The 20,019-nt window shown below is 38.0% G+C and overlaps 1 protein-coding gene across 1 annotated transcript in view; it reads right to left on the bottom strand.

Annotated features, from left to right (window-relative positions):
* The window catches only part of st14 (ST14 transmembrane serine protease matriptase), a 114,152-nt gene extending 103,170 nt beyond the window's left edge, over positions 1 to 10,982 (bottom strand). Inside the window, exons 1-3 of the mRNA XM_048260097.1 lie at positions 10,753 to 10,982; positions 8,988 to 9,135; positions 8,489 to 8,652 (exon numbers count right to left, since the gene is read on the bottom strand). Coding sequence (XP_048116054.1) covers positions 8,489 to 8,652; positions 8,988 to 9,135; positions 10,753 to 10,776 — 336 coding nt within the window. The 5' untranslated portion in view covers positions 10,777 to 10,982. The remainder of the gene's footprint in view (positions 1 to 8,488; positions 8,653 to 8,987; positions 9,136 to 10,752) is intronic.
* Positions 10,983 to 20,019: the final 9,037 nt, after the last annotated feature.

The following is a 20,019-nucleotide window of genomic DNA, read 5'->3' as shown; positions in this document are numbered from 1 at the left end:
TCCATAGGGTCTCGCGAGCAACCAGATTCCTTCAAATGCGCCACTGACTTTCACAATATCGATGCACAGTTTAAAGTTGTGTTCCGTGCTATTAAAGGGAATGACAGATGTCATTCTCATTGGTTTAAATGATGTTACGCCCAAAACACACCCATGACTGATTACGAAACATAAGGCCCACCTTCTTGCACTGTGCACCGGACATTTCATAACTAAACCACACCCAATGTGGACTGGACAAACCGCGAAATTTGTTTAAACTCTTCACCAGTGACGATGCACTTTACACTGTCATAATAGGGCCCGAAGTCTCCAAAGACCACTATATCAGGTTGGTTGGTTGTTGTAGAACTCCATCTGCCGCAAATGGCTCTACATGTACACTATCAAATTTATTAATTCAAGTTATTTGTAATGACACTATTGTTGTTGGTGATCTGAAATGCGATTGGCTGAGGCCTGTATCAGATGCTTTTAAAGAGCAGTGTGACATCTTGAATCTGACTCAATTAATTAACACTCCTACTCGCCCAAATCATAAATGAGAAATCATCACTCATTGATCTAATCCTGACCAATGCCCCTTTTAAGTACTCTGCTATAGGTGCTTTTGCTAATGATGTGAGTGATCACTGTGTGATTGCCGCTGTTAGAGACACTAAGGTGCCCAAGTCTGCACCTCATATTGTTGAAAGGCAGAATATTAGGGATGCACGATATATCGGCGGCCGATATATTATTAGCCGATAAGTGAAAAAATGAAAATATTATTATCGGTCCGATAACAGAATTCTGGACGATAATTTGCGCCGATATTTTTTAAAGTCCTAATTTAGGCCTACGTAAGGTCCATCTGGCTACACTGGGCTACTTGAGCTTGGTTGGCTATACTTTTTCCTCAATATAATGTCAGCGGTGTGAATGTATTTCACCACTGTAACAAAATCTGTGGATATGCGTTCATTTGGGAATCTGTGCATCTCAAAATCCTCTCGTGAATGATCCGCCATTTAACCTTAACAGAGCGGAGCTCAGCCCTATCTAGAGCCGTCTTGTGCTGGTGTGTTTGCACTTTACCGCGCTGGTTGGGGAAACAAATAAACAAACTCGTTAGTGGGACGAGTACATAAGTAGGCCTAGTTCTAAGTTGTGTTTTAGTGTTATTTTTGCATTACTTTAGCTTGGGTTTTGTATTATTACCTAGAAATATGCTAACCATTCGTGCTTCATTTCCAGACAGGTCATCATAATAAGTTATTAAAACCTTCGGGGCTAACTCCTTTCATTTCTGCTGCAGCAGGTTGTGCACAACAGAGTAGACGGACATAAGATACAGTCTGAGGAGTTGCAGCTTTATTCAGTTACCCGCAGTTGAAACTAAACCCTAAAGTTAAACACAAAGGGAAACACTAAAGTTTCCCTCGCAAACACTGATTTGGTCGCTATACTGTAGCTTATTCCATTTTCACAATTTTTTTCAAGAGTAATATTATCGGTTATCGTATCGGTATCGGCCACAACAAACCAATAAATATCGGCTATCGTTATCGGCCCTAAAATTCCATATCGGTGCATCTCTACAGAATATGAAAATGTTTGTTAAACAGGGATGTTTATTTTATTTTGACTGGAGGAGAATTGTCCTTATTGATGATGTGGATTTAGCCCTGACCTTCTTACAGAACAGTTTTCTTGACATTCTTAACAGACATGCACCTATTCGTAAATTTAGAATTAAGGGGCGGGACAACCCCTGGTTTACTTCTGAGATTTCTCATTTGCTCCATGAGAGAAATGTAGCCTGGGCTAAAGCAAGGTGGTCAGACATTGACACTGACTGGCTTGTTTTCAGGCAGTTCCGAAACAGATTCACCTCACTCTTCAGAAAAGCTAAAGCTGAATTTTACCTATCTGAAACCACAGAGAATCTAAATGACCCAAGGAAATTCTGGAAAACTATTAAGTCATTATCTGCATCTACTAAACCAACAGGTTTTCCATTGTCTTTGGTTAAGAATGGTGTGACTATATCTGACAAAGTAGAAATGTTAAATTGTTTTAATGAGCATTTCATTTCATCTGGGTTCTTGTTTGATTCTGTTGCCCCTATAGTGTTGGAGCCTGTAAATGATACCTTTACTACTACCGAAAACACTTTCAGTCTTAGCTCCTTCTCTGTTGCTGGTGTTCATAAAGCCCTGAAACAATTAAATCCTTGAAAACCTGCGGGCCCTGATCAGTTAGAACCTTTCTTCTTGAAATTAGCTGCAGATATCCTAGATGAACCTTTGACTCAACTTTTTAATCTTTCACTGGTCACAAACAAAATTCCCACGGTATGGAAGTCTGCTTATTTTGTACCACTTTTAAAAGGAGGTGACCCAACCTTGCCTAATAACTACAGACCCATTTCCAAACTTTCAGCATTGGCCAAAGTGTTGGAATCCTTGGTTAGTAAACAAGAGTACTTAAATGCTCAGTCAAATTTATCTAAGCATCAATCTGGTTTCAGGAAAAAACACAACACTACCACAGCTGCTACAAAAGTAGTTAATGACATACAGTAGTCAAAGCGCTTGATGATAAGAAACACTGTGTATCTCTTCATTGATCTGTCCAAAGCATTTGACACTGTTGACCAAGGCTTTGAACCGGTTTACGGAATGAAAATGAAAACCAGAAACTTTTGATGTTTTGCTAGGTACAGAAACGAAACAAGAAACTTAACTCATTGAGTGCCCAAAACGTAATATTACGTTTTTCCTTCCCATACGTTGACTGCCAAAAACATAATATTAAGTTTTTAGCTTTTTTTTTAATTACGAAACTAGACACTCTAACACACCTTATATGTGATTTTGGGAACTCTGCGATGAATGGAAATGAAATATATGACAATCGAAAACTCATGAAAACGCACAATCTGGACATTTTATCTGGACATTTTATCATAACTCGGTTGTCGCTTTGGGTCGACTCAGTGACACATGCACGTCAGGTCAAAACTAGGCCATTTTCGTGGGTGTATCACTAGGTGGCAGTCTCGCCAGGTCTCGCTGATCACTTCCCGGAAAGTTTACAGGCAACACTTCATATTTCATGAAAGACGTTATATCTCCATTTCTAGAAAAAAAAACAGCAATTTTGATGAAAACTAGCCACTGTTTAGCTTGGGATTTCTCAGGAACAGAGGTGTGTAGAAATACACGGTTTGCACCCACTGAGAGCTTAAAGTCTCACCTTTTAAACGAGCCATTGTATGTGTTCATAGCTAATAACAAAGAATATGCTGTGGCTGTACAAAAATCATCAACAATGGTCTAGATTGCTGGCACTCTAGGACAAAGCTTCCGAAAACAGCTTGGCATTCAATGAGTTAACATTTTTTTATGTTCCAGAACTGAATCGTTTATCTAAAATAATGGTAACCGGTTAATACCGTTATTTTTTTCATTCTTTGACAAGATTTCTGTGCAATATGACTTGGTGAGGTTGACTTCTGGTCGTTCACTCATCGGGAGAAATGTGATAGAGAAGCTTGCCGCCACCTGTACAGGCAGAATCTTTTGTCATTTCCCTCTGGGCCCTGACAAGGTTTTGGGCATTTGTTTATGTTTAATATTCACAATGACAGCTATGTACACACCATTGTGGTTTTGTATTGTCTGATGACATAAAAGAGACAAAAACGCATAATGTAGCCTACCATATTTCAGTTATTTCATATACAGATTTAGCTATGTGAGTTGCATAGGTTTTTGGATGGATGTAAGAACTACAGTGATGCTTCTGTAATGCTTTCTGGTTTTGTATTGTTTGATGACATAAGAGAAACAAGTGCACTGATTGAGCCCTGACCAGGTTTGGTCAATTGAAGTTCTCAGTGACAGCTATGTAGCCTGCCCTATTTGTCATGTATAGAACACTGGTCATTATTGGGAAAATAAGTCCCGACAGGGCGAACCGGACCCCGACACGCAGCGGAGGGGTCTTGTTCCGCCCTGAAGGGACTTATTTTCCCAATAATGACCGGTGTTCTATACATTATCCCGCTTATTACACGGCTACTTGCCAAAACGAAACAATAAACTCCCCACGATATGACTCCCCGGGCTCCGTTCTGGGGCCACTTTTATTCACTATTTATATACTGTCTGGGGGAGAATGTACAACATGCATTTTTCCATTTTAATGCAGACGACACTGTTATTTATTGTTGCACAGCTACCATAAGGAAGGCATTTGAGTGTTTGCGAACTGCTTTTTGACAGCTTTATCAATTAAAGCTTGTGCTAAATCCTGAGAAGACCACACATCCTAGGTCCCTTCAGGGTGGAACAAGACCGGTTCGCCCTGTCGGGACCTATTTCCCGATAATGACCGGCGTTCTATACATTATCCCTTACATAAATTACCTGGCAAGTCCAGGAAGCTGCAAAACCACTAACAGCTGTTATGAGTGATGTGTGCAACTGGTTATAGATCTCTCACCTGCGCCTAAATGTCTCCAAGACTGTCTGCATGTATTTTTCAAAAAAGGTAAATAAGTCCGACACAGTCCCCAATTTTGTAAGGGAGAAAAGGCTTGAAATAGTTCAAGACTTTAAATACCTACATTGGACTCACAACTGAACTTCAAGCAGCACATAAAAAAACTATGAACAAAATGAAATTTAACTTGTCCAATTTTAGAAATATTAGAAACAATCTAACTTTTGAATCGGCTAGGCTATACTTTGATGCCATGATCATGTCTCACGTGACCTATTGCATAACTAGTTGGGCCTCAGCATGTAAGACAACTCTAAAGTCCTTAGAGACAATATATAAACAAGCTATAAAAGTCAGAGTTATCACTGTCAGATTTTAAAAAAACTTGAACGGCTAGATTTGGAGAACACTGTGAAATACATTGACTCTATATTAGTTTTTAAAATCCTTCATGGTCTAGCTCCACCTCCTTTACAGGAATATATAAAAAAGAACTCAAACAGCACTACCAAAACAGGCTCCAGAGGTAACTGCACTGTTCCCTTTAGGAGAAGTGCATTTGGCCAGGCTGCTTTTTCCTTTAGAGCAACCAAAACCTGGAACTCTATACCAAGCACAATACGTAAATTATCAACTCTCACCTCATTTTCCAAACAGTTTAAAAAATGGCTTCTGCCAAACCAAACCTGTTGTCATTAGCTGGGATAATCTTTGTTGTTGATCTGTAATTTTGTGATTTTTTATTGTGATGTTTTACTCTGATTTGCTTTAAGTTATTTTACTAAACTTGTAGGGACCATCAACCTGTCAGGGACTTAGGATGGAAATTAGCCTTAGCTGCGATTCAAGGTTGTTTGTTGAAGGAGTTTCCTCTCCCACTCAGAGAATGAAATCTCCACTTCAGAAGTATGCCTACTTACATGCACTGTAACCATGATCCAAAACATATCATGTCAAGTATCATTGTAAAGCTCTGTCTTTCCTGCATGACACTATGCAAACCAATTATGGACACTTCCTTTGTATCAGCAATCAGCAACCAATCGTAGAAGTTCTAAGGGGAGTCTAGGCTGAAAACAGAATCTCATTGGCTGCATTTCAAGGCTGTTTACTCAAAATGAGTTTCCTCTCCCACTCAGAGATAGAAATCTCCACGTCAGAAGTAGGCCTACTTACATACACCAAACTTTCTAGTTTTATGCCTAACTACATTTTGAAGGCTTTTATAGAGGGGTTTGTTGATATAATAATCCTAGCCTGATTTAGCTATTGACAGTATATTCTGATTTACAAGATAACAAAAGCAGATATCCATAAATCCCTCTGTAACCACCCCATCTGGAACCTGGATTTATCCAATGCTCAGATTAAGTTTTTTTTTAAATGTATGTTAGTGCATACTTAATTAGATAATGACTAATTTGCATATTGAAACAATACATTACAGAAAACTACACATTTTTCTCATATTAAAGGATAATTCCGGTATTTAGCACTTTGAGTCCCATTTTCTGGTTTGTTTTGGATGAACTACTGTAGTAAATGATATAGCTACTGTTGTTGACAGTAAGAAACATTGTGCAGCTTTGTTTATTGACTTGTCAAAGGCTTTTGACACTGTTAATCACAGGTTACTTCTTGAAAAACTAACTTTGGTCTAGATGAAGTTTCCTTTAAATGGTTTCAGAGCAAGCAGTGTCATATCTTCAATGTGCATTTGATTGTGTGCAGAAATCCTTGAAATATCTTAAACTGGTTCTAAATGAAGCAAAAACTAAATATATGATCTTTACTAGATCGAGAAAGTGTGACCTTGATGCCTATAACATTTGTTCCCTAAATGGGACACAAATTGAGCAAGTTTCTCAATACAAATATCTGGGCATTTGGCTAGATAACAAACTATCATTTAGAACACATGTGCTTGATCTCACAAAAAAGGTCTAAATTAGGTGCACTTTACAGGATTAGGTCTTGCTTCTCTTTAGAAAACAGAATGGCCATTATTCAAGCAACTATAATGTCAGTCCTAGACTATGGTGACATTGTGTATATGCATGCAGCCCCTTCCACTCTGAAATCACTTGATGCAGTTTACCACAGTTCACTACATTTTATAACTGGAGATGGGTTTAAAACTCATCACTGTAAATTATACCAAAATGTAGGATGGTCTTCCCTCTATGATAGGAGGGAAAGGCACTGCCTCCTTTTTGTTTATAAGGAATTACTGGGAAAGTTACCTTTTAAGTTACTCTTCTAACTCTTCTGAACATAAAATCAATCTGCCACAATACACGCTCACAGGGTTTTATATCTCTTCAAACTCCTCAAATTAAATCTGAATTTGGTAAATTAGCTTTTACATTTTTTGCATCTAGTAAATGGAACAAATTGCAAGAGTATATGAAATTAGATAGGTTTGTGTCACTAGACCAATTCAAGGGTATGATTGATGATATGGCTGTTGCACAATGTTCTTGCTTTGGCTAATATTTAGACCTTTTATATCATTATTATTATTTATACATTCCCCTTCTTCTTTTCTTTCTATTTATTATTTTTATTATTATTATTATTATTATTATTATTATTATTATTATTATTATTTTTTTTATTTGATTTTTGTTATTATTATTATTATTATTTGCCTTTTGTATCTTTTATTGTTCTTGTTTTGTTATTTTGATTATTGTTGTTGTATGTTTTGTATCTCAGGGCATTGCTGTAAAAGTTGTGGGCGGTGGTAGTGTAGTGGTTAAGAAGCTGGGCTAGCGTGCAGTAGCCTGAAAGTTGTAGGCACTTAACCCCAAGTTGCTCCGGGGACAATGTGATCCCTTGTAATATAGCTGACATATGTAAGTCACTTTGGTCAAGAAGTGTCTGCTAAATGTAATGTAATGTAATAATGTAAAAAGAGCTTAATGCTCAGTCAATTTCTCCCTGAATAAAAAACGGTTGATGATGATGATGATGAACTAGAGTGGTGGACACCGAAATTTAGAATTTTCGATTGGTCCTGTCTCGACTTTTCTGACTCGTTTTAAATCACCTTTACTGCTTCAGAGTGGCTGCCTAGGTTTTGGCTGCTTTTAGTTCCAGTTCAGTTTAGTTTAGTTTAGTTAGACACACTGTAAAATTACTCTTATGTAAAATCTATACTTTTCAAGATACAGCCTATTTTACAGGGGGAGGGGGGTGTCGATTTTGTTCGGCCTCTTTTTTTTGTCAAAGTTCACAAGCCCACAGCTCAAGAACTAAACCATGTAGGAGGCTCAAATTTTGCATTCTGGTACATAAATAGGAATAGTATGTAGCAAAATCGTCACGTTTGGTCTGGATGATCCTGCATGGTCATAGCTGTCCCTCAAAGTTGATCAAAATTGTATTGGAGTTTTTGGCTGGGCTCTGTTTAGGCCTTCAGAAGACATATTTGTACTCAACATAGGCTCTTGATTTATTTTTCTTACTGAGATAAGTAGAAACACTCTCACAAAAAGCAATGAACAGAAAATAAATCCCTTCAGGGTCTGAACGGCAGACCTCACAAGTCTAAAAAATAATTTTGGTTATCATTTTCAGAGCACCCAAACACCTTGTGGGAGTATACAAAGATTTTTTAAATATGTTTTTCTTTATTCTCCATGATCCCTTCTTTTTAAAAACACAAATTTCACTTGTCTTATGCAAATCTTTCTTTTTTATTTTCCACCCTGAACATGGGCAAAATGCCCCATTGACATCAATATGTTTTATATAGAGTTACCACAGTGCCACCTGTGGTTGTATAGAGTAACCTGTGGTAGCTCTATACAAAACATGTTTCAACTTGCAAAGTACTTTCAAAGTGCAAGGTGAGTGTATTCAATTGTCAGTTTAGGCAAACCACTACGTTGTGCTTACCGCTGTCGCTTCGTCATTTCCAGTGTGATCCCCGCCTTATTGTCATATATTTCATACCAATATAACAGCATTCTAGGCATATGAATTTACTCACAGTTTCTTCCAAGGTGTTAGCCGTAATTTCAAATTCTCTACTGGTGGGATCTTCTAGAGTATCCATATATGGAATTCCAGACAACTGCATATGACCACTGAAGACCCTCGCCACTGGTTTCCGCTTCTGGCTTAAGGTGGCATTTTCCTCAGAATCATGTTTACCTGATCACATGCATATATGTCAATTCATGATTAATAAGTAGGGCAGAAGGTCAGCAACCTATCTGTCAAACCTGAACTATACCTCAAAAGTACCCTTAGTGGAGCCTTTATGTCAAGTTATACACTTATGCACTTTACTTTATACACGTTTTTTAACTATTGTTCTTTTATGCTTTTGTTCATGTAAAGCACAATGAATTACCTGTGTGTGAAATATGCTAAACAAACTTGACCTGAATTGGCAATGACAGCTTTATCATACATACTGTAAGCAATAAGTAAGACTGTAAAACAATGACAACAGCAGAACAAAAAGCAACACCAAATTTGCTTACCAATGAAAATCCATAGTAACACCCCTACAACAGCCGCAATAACCAGCAGTGTAAGGATGACACCCAACACCACAGCTACCTTCCTCTTGGATGTCACCTTCTCTTGATTGGTCAGAAAAGTGACATGCTCATGTTGTCCTTTAAACCCCTAGAGTTGAAGAAAAAATATACAGTAGACAGTATATGTTTGTCATGAACTTAATAATTGGCATAAGTGCCACACTCATTGTGTAACTCTTCAGGGCTTTATATCCCTTTTTGGCATCACATCTCCTCCCAGGGATTTGGTCGTATGGACAGTTTCTCAATGGCAACACATTTGCCATGATCCTGTGTAGTGGTCTTGTATTCAGATTTCCACATAAATAATGTATGAGTTATCCTACAATGATATATCCTCCTGTAACATGCATCATGAATGTAGGAAGACTTGCAAAGGTATCAATCAACAGTGTCATGTTCACATATTCGAGTTGCTTCGCGCAATCACAGCCTTCTTAGACCACCTCATTATCAGCTAATATATATCAAACGGGAAACATGCATGCTGTTTACAGATGATCCTTTATACTTCGTGCAAGTAGAACCTCTGTTTGATAAAGAGTGTCCATTAAGATGATTAAAATGCTGCCCAAGATTCGGTAAGCAAATTGCCCAGAACTATCTTGTTACACTGTCTAAATGACAGCAGTAGACTGACAAGGCAAACATCAGGGCATGTCAGCTTTTTCTGCAAGTCGTTCTATTTGTGACATCAATGGAACCCTGCGAAATTATTATTTGATTGGTCGCATGCGAAATTTCGCATCAAACGAGAATGTTCCGGAAGTGTTTTTTCCCCATCTTTTTTCATGCCATCCTCGGTGTGTACAGACTAATTAGAATACATGTGTTAGGCTATAGCCTGCGTAATTTTGTGCGAATATTTCGTCCGAAAAAGCGGACTTGGTACAAACGGGCCTTATGTCTGTGATTTGCAGGTGTGCCATTCTACGTGTTAGGGCGGCTACTATACATCATTAACCACGATGGTACCAGAGCCCTAGAGAGAGATCTATCTATAAGGCTCTGGTACGAACTACAAAAGTTTGGAATCTACCTTGGTTCAAAGTTCAAACCAAAGATTCTAGAGCTCTCCGCAGTAAGTTTTCAACTATAGTTCAAACCATACTACCCAAACTATGTTGGTCCGACAGTTTTGGGTAACCTTCATCAGTATGTTGGTTAGTTAACCAATGCATCGTACACGTTAGTTCAAAGCTAACCTCTGTAGATGTAGGCCTACGGGAAGCACAGCCCTGATTACAAACGCTTAATTAACCTTTAACGCGTGTTGAAAACTTTGTAGGCCTAGTGCGTAAAGCTTCACTTCATTATCATTAAAGCTCACGTTGGCTACTTATTGCGCCTGCGCCGTTTTCTTACAGAAATTATACAGCCTACAAAAAACGATGTAGACTCAGGTAAAACATAGTCTAGGCCTACATAGGGCTAGTGACCAGGCGCATTGCTTACGGACAGTTCTTTAATCCTAGTCTACTGTACATTGCTATTCCCAAACATTTTAGCCCAGTGCCGCATTAAATCGGCCGAGCCCTCTTGAAAGGTTATAGTCAAAACGACAGCCTACAACGACGGAATGACATACTGTGTTGGTAACCTATTTCATTGTAGGCTAGGCTACGTAATATTTCTCTCCCAATAACAATAACCTAAAGTAAAGGCCGTTTTTACATAACCATTTTGGTTAGTTTTCGTAGCCTACCTGATTATATTGTGCAGAGCTCATTTTCCTTGGAACGTTAGCTGAATCCAAGGTGTGTGACCAAGACCTGGAAAAGTAGGCTAGATGACTTAGTTGATACTCTATTCATCAACAAACAACCGTTCAATCAACAAACTGGGTAGCGTGCACAAGTTTAGCCTATTTTAACTTAAGTAAACCGAATGGGCATCTGAACAATCTTCCTGTTTCAGTTCCACGCCCAAAGCGAGGCGGCTGAGTCTGGTCCTTAGGCAAGGTGGGACAAACACAAACAGGTATAGCAAGATTCCTCACTTTGGTGTAGTCTAGTAGGCTACAAACCTAATCCATTGGTTTTAGGCATACGGTTTACTGGGGTTAAAATGAAATAATTTGACTCAAAAACATGTTAGGCCCTATCTTTTTAATGTTTTATTGAAACATTAATCTGGCCAATTTAACCAAGGAACTTTATAGGCTAGGCTAGTTGAGAAATATTGTAAGCTATAGGCTATCATGATCAGATTGAGGATAATCAATTCTAGTTAGTGAGTTTGATCCAACCGATCCAAACATGCATCATGAAACTACATCAGAAGTAGACTAAACTGATTTAGGGAGACTAGCATGTCTTGATGTGGGTGGGGTTGATTTGCACAATTTTGGGCTGTTTGGTATAGGGTGTTAGTGTTAGTTAGCTGTCAACAGTCACGCCCCTCCTATAAGAGAGCTTATTATACAGTAAGTTACCCATTCATTTCTCCAATCGATCTCGGGAAAAATCTGTAGGCCAGTGGTGGGGTCAGTAAATATTAAAAAAATATAAAATATTTTTTTTATATTTTCTATATGTAGCTGCTGTTGTGTGTTTCTCAATAATTTCTGTATTTCCTCAATGTTAACATTTTAGAGGACTAACAGGCTAGTAGGCACCTTATCTCATAAGATTCCATCATATAATTTTGACATAGAAGAGGGAGCGGGGGCACCGGGAGCGCTGAGCGAACAGGTAGGCTAACAGTAGGTAGTTGTGGTCTATGGAAAAAGATGGATAATGCAAAAAAGCTGTCGGGCTAAAAATAGAAAAAGAAAGAGGGAAAAGTGTAAAGTGTGTCAAAAAACACACACTTTCTTCTCTGTTACATTCCTCCGGAACTGTTCATCGCAGCAAGATGAAAGCTTTATTGCGTGACAGAGCAAAAATGGGGCTTTCCAACGACACTATGCACTTGTCTGTACAATCAAGTATGAAAATGAAAAAAAAAAATCATGAAATCAAATTGCATCATATTTACAGTCTATACTTCTCTGCGTTCACCTGTGCACCCATTACTCTCGTTTGAATTACTCTTCAAATTACTCTCAATTGTATTACTCTGAATTACTATTGGCAAGCATATCAGATGAAAGAGGAGACACAGGGCTATCCATTGGTACCAAGTATATCAATCCTTCTGGGTTATAAAAACAGACGAAGTGACTGCAAAATAATAATGTCATGTTGATACACAATAGGCATATTGTGTCCTCGGAACAATCTTTGGAACAGCTTTGGAGTTTTGGAGGAAGGCTGCAGGCAGCAGGTGGATAGATAAATTTGGTAAGGGGTCATTCCACGTCAATTCAACCAGGGCCCACGCACTTAGGTCTCAAACAATTCTGAAAAAATTACCAGGTGTACCTATGTTACCTACTGTAGGAGACACACTGTAAAATTACTCTTATGTAAGATCAATACTTTCCAAGATACAGCCAGTTTTACAGGGGGAGGGGGTGTCGATTTTGTTCGGCCTCTTTTTTTTGTCAAAGTTCACAAGCCCACAGCGCAAGAACTAAACCATGTAGGAGGCTCAAATTTTGCATGCTGGTACATAAATAGGAATATTATGTAGCAAAATAGTCACGTTTGGTCTGGATAATCCTGCATGGTCATAGCTGTCCCTCAAAGTTGATACAAAATGTATTGGAGTTTTTGGCTGGGCTCTGTTTAAGCCTTCAGAAGACATATTTGTACTCAACATAGGCTCTTGATTTATTTTCCTTACTGAGATAAGTAGAAACACTCTCACAAAAAACAATGAACAGAAAATAAATCATTTCAGGGTCTGAACAGCAGACCTTACAAGTCTAAAAAGTCATTTTGGTTCTCATTTTCAGAGCACCTAAACACCTTGTGGGAATATACAAAGATTTGTTAAATATTTTTTTCGGTAACACTTTATTTTAATGTGTCGCTGTTACAGTGTACCTATCTAATTAGGTACAGTGGTACAACCTGTGTAACAACATGTACTATCAGGTACTATCATTGTACTTGCATTATGTATTTGTGGGTACCTACATATAGTTGTTACATTGTAATACTGAGTGCTTTTACAAAACTTTGCCAATTTGCCTAAATTTTCATCAGAGGCAAAGAGCTGACCTGAGACCTGCTGGATGGGGTAAATCTGGTCATGATAGATTTGATATACAAAGCATTCTTAGCTCCAGTCAAGGCCTCATTGTCTTCAGTGTACATGTAACAGCTGTGCTGCTACAACCTTGTTACTCTTTGATACAATGGAATAAACCTATTAAGTGTACCAGTTAATTACTTGCATGTACATATGACATGTATGTTATGTCTTCGATGTCTTGGAACAGGTCTACTAATTCACTACATAGTACATATATGAACTGTGTTGGTACACACTTATTGCTCTTTATCAGCATTTTTGTTCAGTGAATCTTTTGTAAATTGAGCATTTAATCTGCTGCCAGCTTGTGACTCCACATCGCCCAAAATGCTTGATTGCATTGTATTCTCCACATTTTAGTAACATTTTGGTGCATTTTCTTTCAGTGAATCTTTTGATTTGCAATTACCTTCCTGCCCTCCTCTTGGCTGCCTTCACTCCTTCATCTTCATTAATCTTTTTCAATTGGTTTTGGATTTTGTGAAATACATTTCTAAATATAGCCGCAAGCGGCAATGGCGGGCCTGAGCACCTGCAGGCCGCAACCCCGTGACATGTCGGAATCCAACAAAGCACCGACGTGGTGCATTTGTGAAATGTACATATTTGATGCGTGTGCTATTTGTTTTTGTATTTTATTTTCTGCCACATGTACTTGCTTGGCCAGGTGGGGGCGCAATGCAAGGCAGACCCATTGGGTGTCATCATAATCATAATATATATTAACCTGAGAAATTTCAGACCATTCATTTTAAGCAAAGAATATTTCTGATACACTTTTTGGTTGGCCAGATGGTGGCGCTATGTTAGACATGGAAATTAGACATGTAAATATCATCACAATAATGATATCCAAAATTTGTGTAAACTTTCAGATCACTTAAGGCATTGTCCATTTCTGGCACATTTCCTGCTTGGCCAGGTGGTGGCGCTATGCCAGGTAGGCCCATTGGGTGTCTGGATATCATCATAATCATTATATCTATTAACCTGAGAAGTTTCAGACCATTCATTCAATGCACTGTGATTTATGACACATTTCCTCTTTATGTGGTGAGATATTAAAATCATATAAAATATATAACATATCAAAAATTCCTTCACAATTTAACATCAGCGACATCTTGGCATAATGTTTGCCAAATTTCACATGAATCTGACAAACCGTCTAGGAGCAGTATATTAAAATTGATCATGTGACATCAGTGTAATTGTCATTCTTTCTGTTGCCAGTTGGTGGCGCTATGCCAAACATGCATTATGGGCATGTGAATATTATCATTATCATGGTCTTCAATGACCTGTGAAATATAAAACATTTCAAGCCATGCATGGTGAGTTATGACACATTTATTGTTTATGTGGAAGGGTATTAAAATGAATAATTTCGCCATTTCGTCAAATTACAACATGTAAAAAAAAGCTTCACAATTTATAATCAGGAACATCTCGGCGTCATGTATACCAACTTTGACATGAATCGGATCAACCGTCTAGGAGGAGTCTGTTAAAATTGATCATGTCCACAACGCACAAAATCTCAATTACCTCACTTCCTGTGGGCGTGGCTAATGGCATGTTAATACAGAAGTTGTTTGTTTTTGGGAGTTACATACACCCACCAAATTTGGTGTGTGTATCTAAAACTATATGCCAACCACAAGTCACAGTGACATAAGGGGGCGCTATGGAGTTCCTGGACAACGCCCAGTGCCAAGGCTTTTCCCCTGTGTATTCACGGTACCTCTTGACGTGTGTGCCAAATTTCATGTGTTTTCACCGATGGGAAGCACCTCTTTGGCATCACACCATCACATTTTAGTCCGCACAAAATCCCAAATACCTCACTTCCTGTTGGGCGTGGCTAATGCATTGAACATACGAAAGTTGTTCATCTTGGGGAGATACACACACCTACCAAATTTGGTGTGTCTAGCTGAAAGTATGTGGCAACCACTGGATCAATCACCTATAAGCGCTTACTGAGTCCCTGGGCCACGCGGGCCAAGCCGTTATGCCTGTGTAGCCATTGTGATACCAGATGTGTGTGCCAAATTCCAAGACTTTTCATCCATGCTAACCACCTCAAAAATAGCAAAAAGGTGAACAAATAATAATAATAAATATAGCTGCAAGTGGCAATGGCGGGCCCGAGCACCTGCGGGCCGGAACCCGTGAAATGTCGGAATCCAACAAAGCACCGACGTGGTGCGTTTGTGAAATGTACATATTTGATGCGTGTGCTATTTGTTTTTGTATTTTATTTTCTGCCACATTTACTCGCTTGGCCAGGTGGGGGCGCAATGCAAGGCAGGCACATTGGGTGTCATCATAATCATAATATATATTAACCTGAGAAATTTCAGACCATTCATTTTAAGCAAAGAACATTTCTGATACACTTTTTGGTTGGCCAGATGGTGGCGCTATGTTAGGCATGAAAATTACACATGTGAATATCATCACAATAATGATATCCAAAATGTTTGTAAACTTTCAGATCAATCACTTAAGGCATTGTCCATTTCTGGCACATTTCCTGCTTGACCAGATGGTGGCGCTATGCCAGGCAGGCCCATTGGGTGTCTGGATATCATCATAATCATAATATCTATTAACCTGAAAAGTTTCAGACCATTTATTCAAAGCATAGAGCATTTCTGGCACATTTCCTGCTTGGCCAGAAGGTGGCGCTATGCTAGGCCTGTGAATTATGCATGTGAATATCATCACAATAATGATATCCAATATTTTATAACGTTTCAGATCAATCACTTAAGGCATTGTCCATTTCTGGCACATTTCCTGGTTGGCCAGATGGTGGCGCTATGCCAGGCAGGCCCATTGGGTGTCTGGATATCATCATAATCATGATATCTATTAACCTGAGAAGTTTCAGACCATTCATTCAATGCACTGTGATTTATGACAAATTTCCTGTTTATGTGGTGAGATATTAAAATCATATCAAATATATTACAACATTCAAAAAATCCATTCACAATTTAACATCAGCTTACATCTTGGCATAATGTTTGCCAAATTTCAAATGAATCTGACAAACCGTCTAGGAGGAGTATGTTCAAATTGATCATGTGACATCAGTATAATTGTCATTCTTTCTGTTGCCAGTTGGTGGCGCTATGCCAAACATGCATTATGGGCATGTGAATATTATCATTAACATGGTCTTCAATGACCTGTGAAATTTAAAACATTTCAAGCCATGCATGGTGAATTATGACACATTTATTGTTTATGTGGAAGGGTATTAAAATTAATAATTTCGCCATTTCGTCAAATTACAACATATAAAAAAAAAACTTCACAATTTATAACCAGGAACATCTCGGCATCATGTATACCGACTTTGACATGAATCGGATCAACCGTCTAGGAGGAGTATGTTAAAATTGATCATGTCCACAACGTACAAAATCTCAATTAATTAAAAACTACTAAAATTTCCCCATTGACTTAACATTAGATTATGACATCACAATAGCAATTAGAATCCTATGCCAGGTGTTCAGGCCACCTGGAGCCACTGTCTCAGGCTTTAAGCATACAATATGGCTGTATTAAGACTGCAGATCCTGTTCAACTGCTTCCTGTGCCCACAACTGTTTCAAATTAAAAGTCCCTTTAAACTATCCAACTTTTAAACTGTTCAACTGTTATCAACTGTTCAACTGTTGTAACTGTCAGTCAACTATGACTCCCATCAACTGTATCCTCTGCCTTCAACTGTTTCATAATCATTCTATTAAGACTACACATTCTGTTCAACTGTTTCCTCTCTCCACAACTGTTTCAAAATAAAAGTCCTTGCTACAATAATTCCCTATTAAATAATTTAACCATTTAAACTATCCACCTTTTAAACTGTTCAGTCATTCCAACTATATTAAACCTCATCTACCTAGCAAATAATTTAACCATTTAAACTATCCACCTATTTAACTGCCCAGTCATTCCAACTATATTAAACCTCATCTACCTAGAAAATAACTTAACCTTTTAAACTATCCACCTATTTAACTTTTCAGTCATTCCTAGCAATGCTTCCATGCTAACCATGCTACTTAGCTAACTTAGCTAATGTTTTCTAGCAGTTTAATAAATGTTGATATTCAAATAGTTTAATGGCTGTGTATAAGTAGATATTTGACGATAACTGAAAGTTGGAATGGCTCTAATGTTTGCTAGCAGTTATGCTAAGATTTTTAACTATGCTAACCATGCTACTTAGCTAATGTTTTATAGCAGTGCTAGCAATACTAACTATGCTAACCATGCTACTTAGCTAACTTAGCTAAAATGTTCTAGCAGTTTTGCTAAACATGCTAACTATGCTAGCAATGCTAACTATGTTAACCATGTGACTTAGCTAACCTAGCTTATCATTTTTAGTAGTTATGCTAACTATGCTAACTAACATGCTAACATGCTAACTATACTAACCATGTGACTTAGCTAACCTAGCTAATCATTTTAGTAGTTATGCTAACAATGCTAACATGCTAACCATGTGATTTAGCTAACCTAGCTAATCATTTTTAGTAGTTATGCTAACTAGCATGCTAATATGCTAACTATACTAACCATGTGACTTAGCTAACCTAGCTAATCATTTTAGTAGTTATGCTAACTAACATGCTAACTATGCTAACCATGTGATTTAGCTAACCTAGCTAATCATTTTTAATAGTTATGATAACTATGCTAACTATCATGCTAACAATGTTAACCATGTTACTTAGCTAATAATTTTTAGCAGTTTTGCTAAAAAATGCTAACAATGCTAACATGCTAACTATACTAACTAGCTACAGTGGGTAGGAGTCATAGTTGATGACAAGTAACAGTTACAATGGCTGAACAGTTAAAAAGTTCAGTAGTTTAAAGGGTTAAATCAAAGATCCTTGATTACTAGCAAGATAGAGCAACGTAATTCGTTACTATGGGAGCAAAACAGGACAGTTCCGGTCTGCATAAGTGGGAGTGTCACCTTACGTCACTAAATAAACTTTCTCTCTTAATAAGCAATAAGAACAGATAAACATAATTGTGTTCGCAGTATTATTGTCTATAATCATGTATGATACCAATGAATCATTCTTTAGGACATGATATGAATAATTTAATTAGTCATGTGAACCGAAGAAGAAGCTAGCTAACGCTTAGCTTAAAAATGTTATACAAGTGGAAAGGAGTAGCTATGGCAATACAGCTATGCGCTAACAAGTGACTAGTAGTTGAAGGACTTCGCTTAAACTTAATATACTGTTGCAAATTCACTTGAGTATAAACTATCCACTTTAACTAATGTCAGTAATGTTATTCAGCTAATTGTCATTTCAAAGAAATTACACTTCTCCGTTTAAAATTTTACCTTAGCTAAGAGGCTAGCTAACATGCTAACAACCGGACAGTAAATGGCAGCAGCATGGTCTGATATTAAGTTATTTTATTACAAATCCGAACACTAAAAAATTACACTTTTAGGCTTGAAATGATCCCAAACACTTACAGATTATGACAAAATTTTCCAAAAAAACCTCAACAAATCCAGAAAGACATAATGACCAATTTATTGATAAAATTCCACAAGTCTCCATAAGGTCTGCATAAAGGGGGATTTTCCCCCCTCCCCCTTGCAATAATCTAACGCGGAAATTGTTGAACGTTTGCGCCTCTCGCTCCGCTTCAACCCTCTCTGGTTAAATTGTTTAACAGTGAAATGTTGTAGTGAGGACTTTTATTTTGAAACAGTTTTTGGCAGAGGAAGCAGTTAAACAGGATGTGAAGTCTTAAGAGGGCCATAACTGGTGGGAAACTGGGAAACTTAATATCCTCATGTTGAAATAACTGGTGGGAAACTGGGAAACGTAATATCCTCATGTGGAAATAACTGGTGGGAAACTGGGAAACTTAATATCCTCATGTGGAAATAACTGGTGGAAACTGCATATCCTCATGTGGAAATAACTGGTGGGAAACTGGGAAACTTAATATCCCTCATGTTGAAATAACTGGGGAAACTGGAAACTGCATATCCTCATGTGGAAATAACTGGTGGGAAACTGGGAAACTTAATATCCTCATGTGGAAATAACTGGTGGGAAACTGCATATCCTCATGTGGAAATAACTGGTGGGAAACTGGGAAACTTAATATCCTCATGTGGAAATAACTGGTGGGAAACTGGGAAACTGCATATCCTCATGTGGAAATAACTGGTGGGAAACTGGGAAACTTAATATCCTCATGTGGAAATAACTGGTGGGAAACTGGGAAACTTAATATCCTCATGTGGAAATAACTGGTGGGAAACTGGGAAACTTAATATCCTCATGTGGAAATAACTGGTGGGAAACTGGGAAACTGCATATCCTCATGTGGAAATAACTGGTGGGAAACTGGGAAACTTAATATCCTCATGTGGAAATAACTGGTAGGAAACTGCATATCCTCATGTGGAAATAACTGGTGGGAAACTGGAAAAATATCCTCATGTTGAAATAACTGGTGGGAAACTGGGAAACTGCATATCCTCATGTGGAAATAACTGGTGGGAAACTGGGAAACTTAATATCCTCATGTTGAAATAACTGGTGGTGAAATAACTGGGAAACTGCATATCCTCATATGGAAATAACTGGTGGAAACTGCATATCCTCATGTGGAAATAACTGGTGGGAAACTGGGAAACTTAATATCCACCTCATGTGGGAAATAACTGGTGGGAAACTGCATATCCTCATGTGGAAATAACTGGTGGGAAACTGGGAAACTTAATATCCTCATGTTGAAATAACTGGTGGGA

This window comes from Alosa alosa, chromosome 13 (genome assembly GCF_017589495.1).
Source record: "Alosa alosa isolate M-15738 ecotype Scorff River chromosome 13, AALO_Geno_1.1, whole genome shotgun sequence".
Classification (NCBI taxonomy): Eukaryota; Metazoa; Chordata; class Actinopteri; order Clupeiformes; family Clupeidae; genus Alosa; species Alosa alosa.
This window is presented reverse-complemented; position numbering and strand designations above follow the sequence as displayed.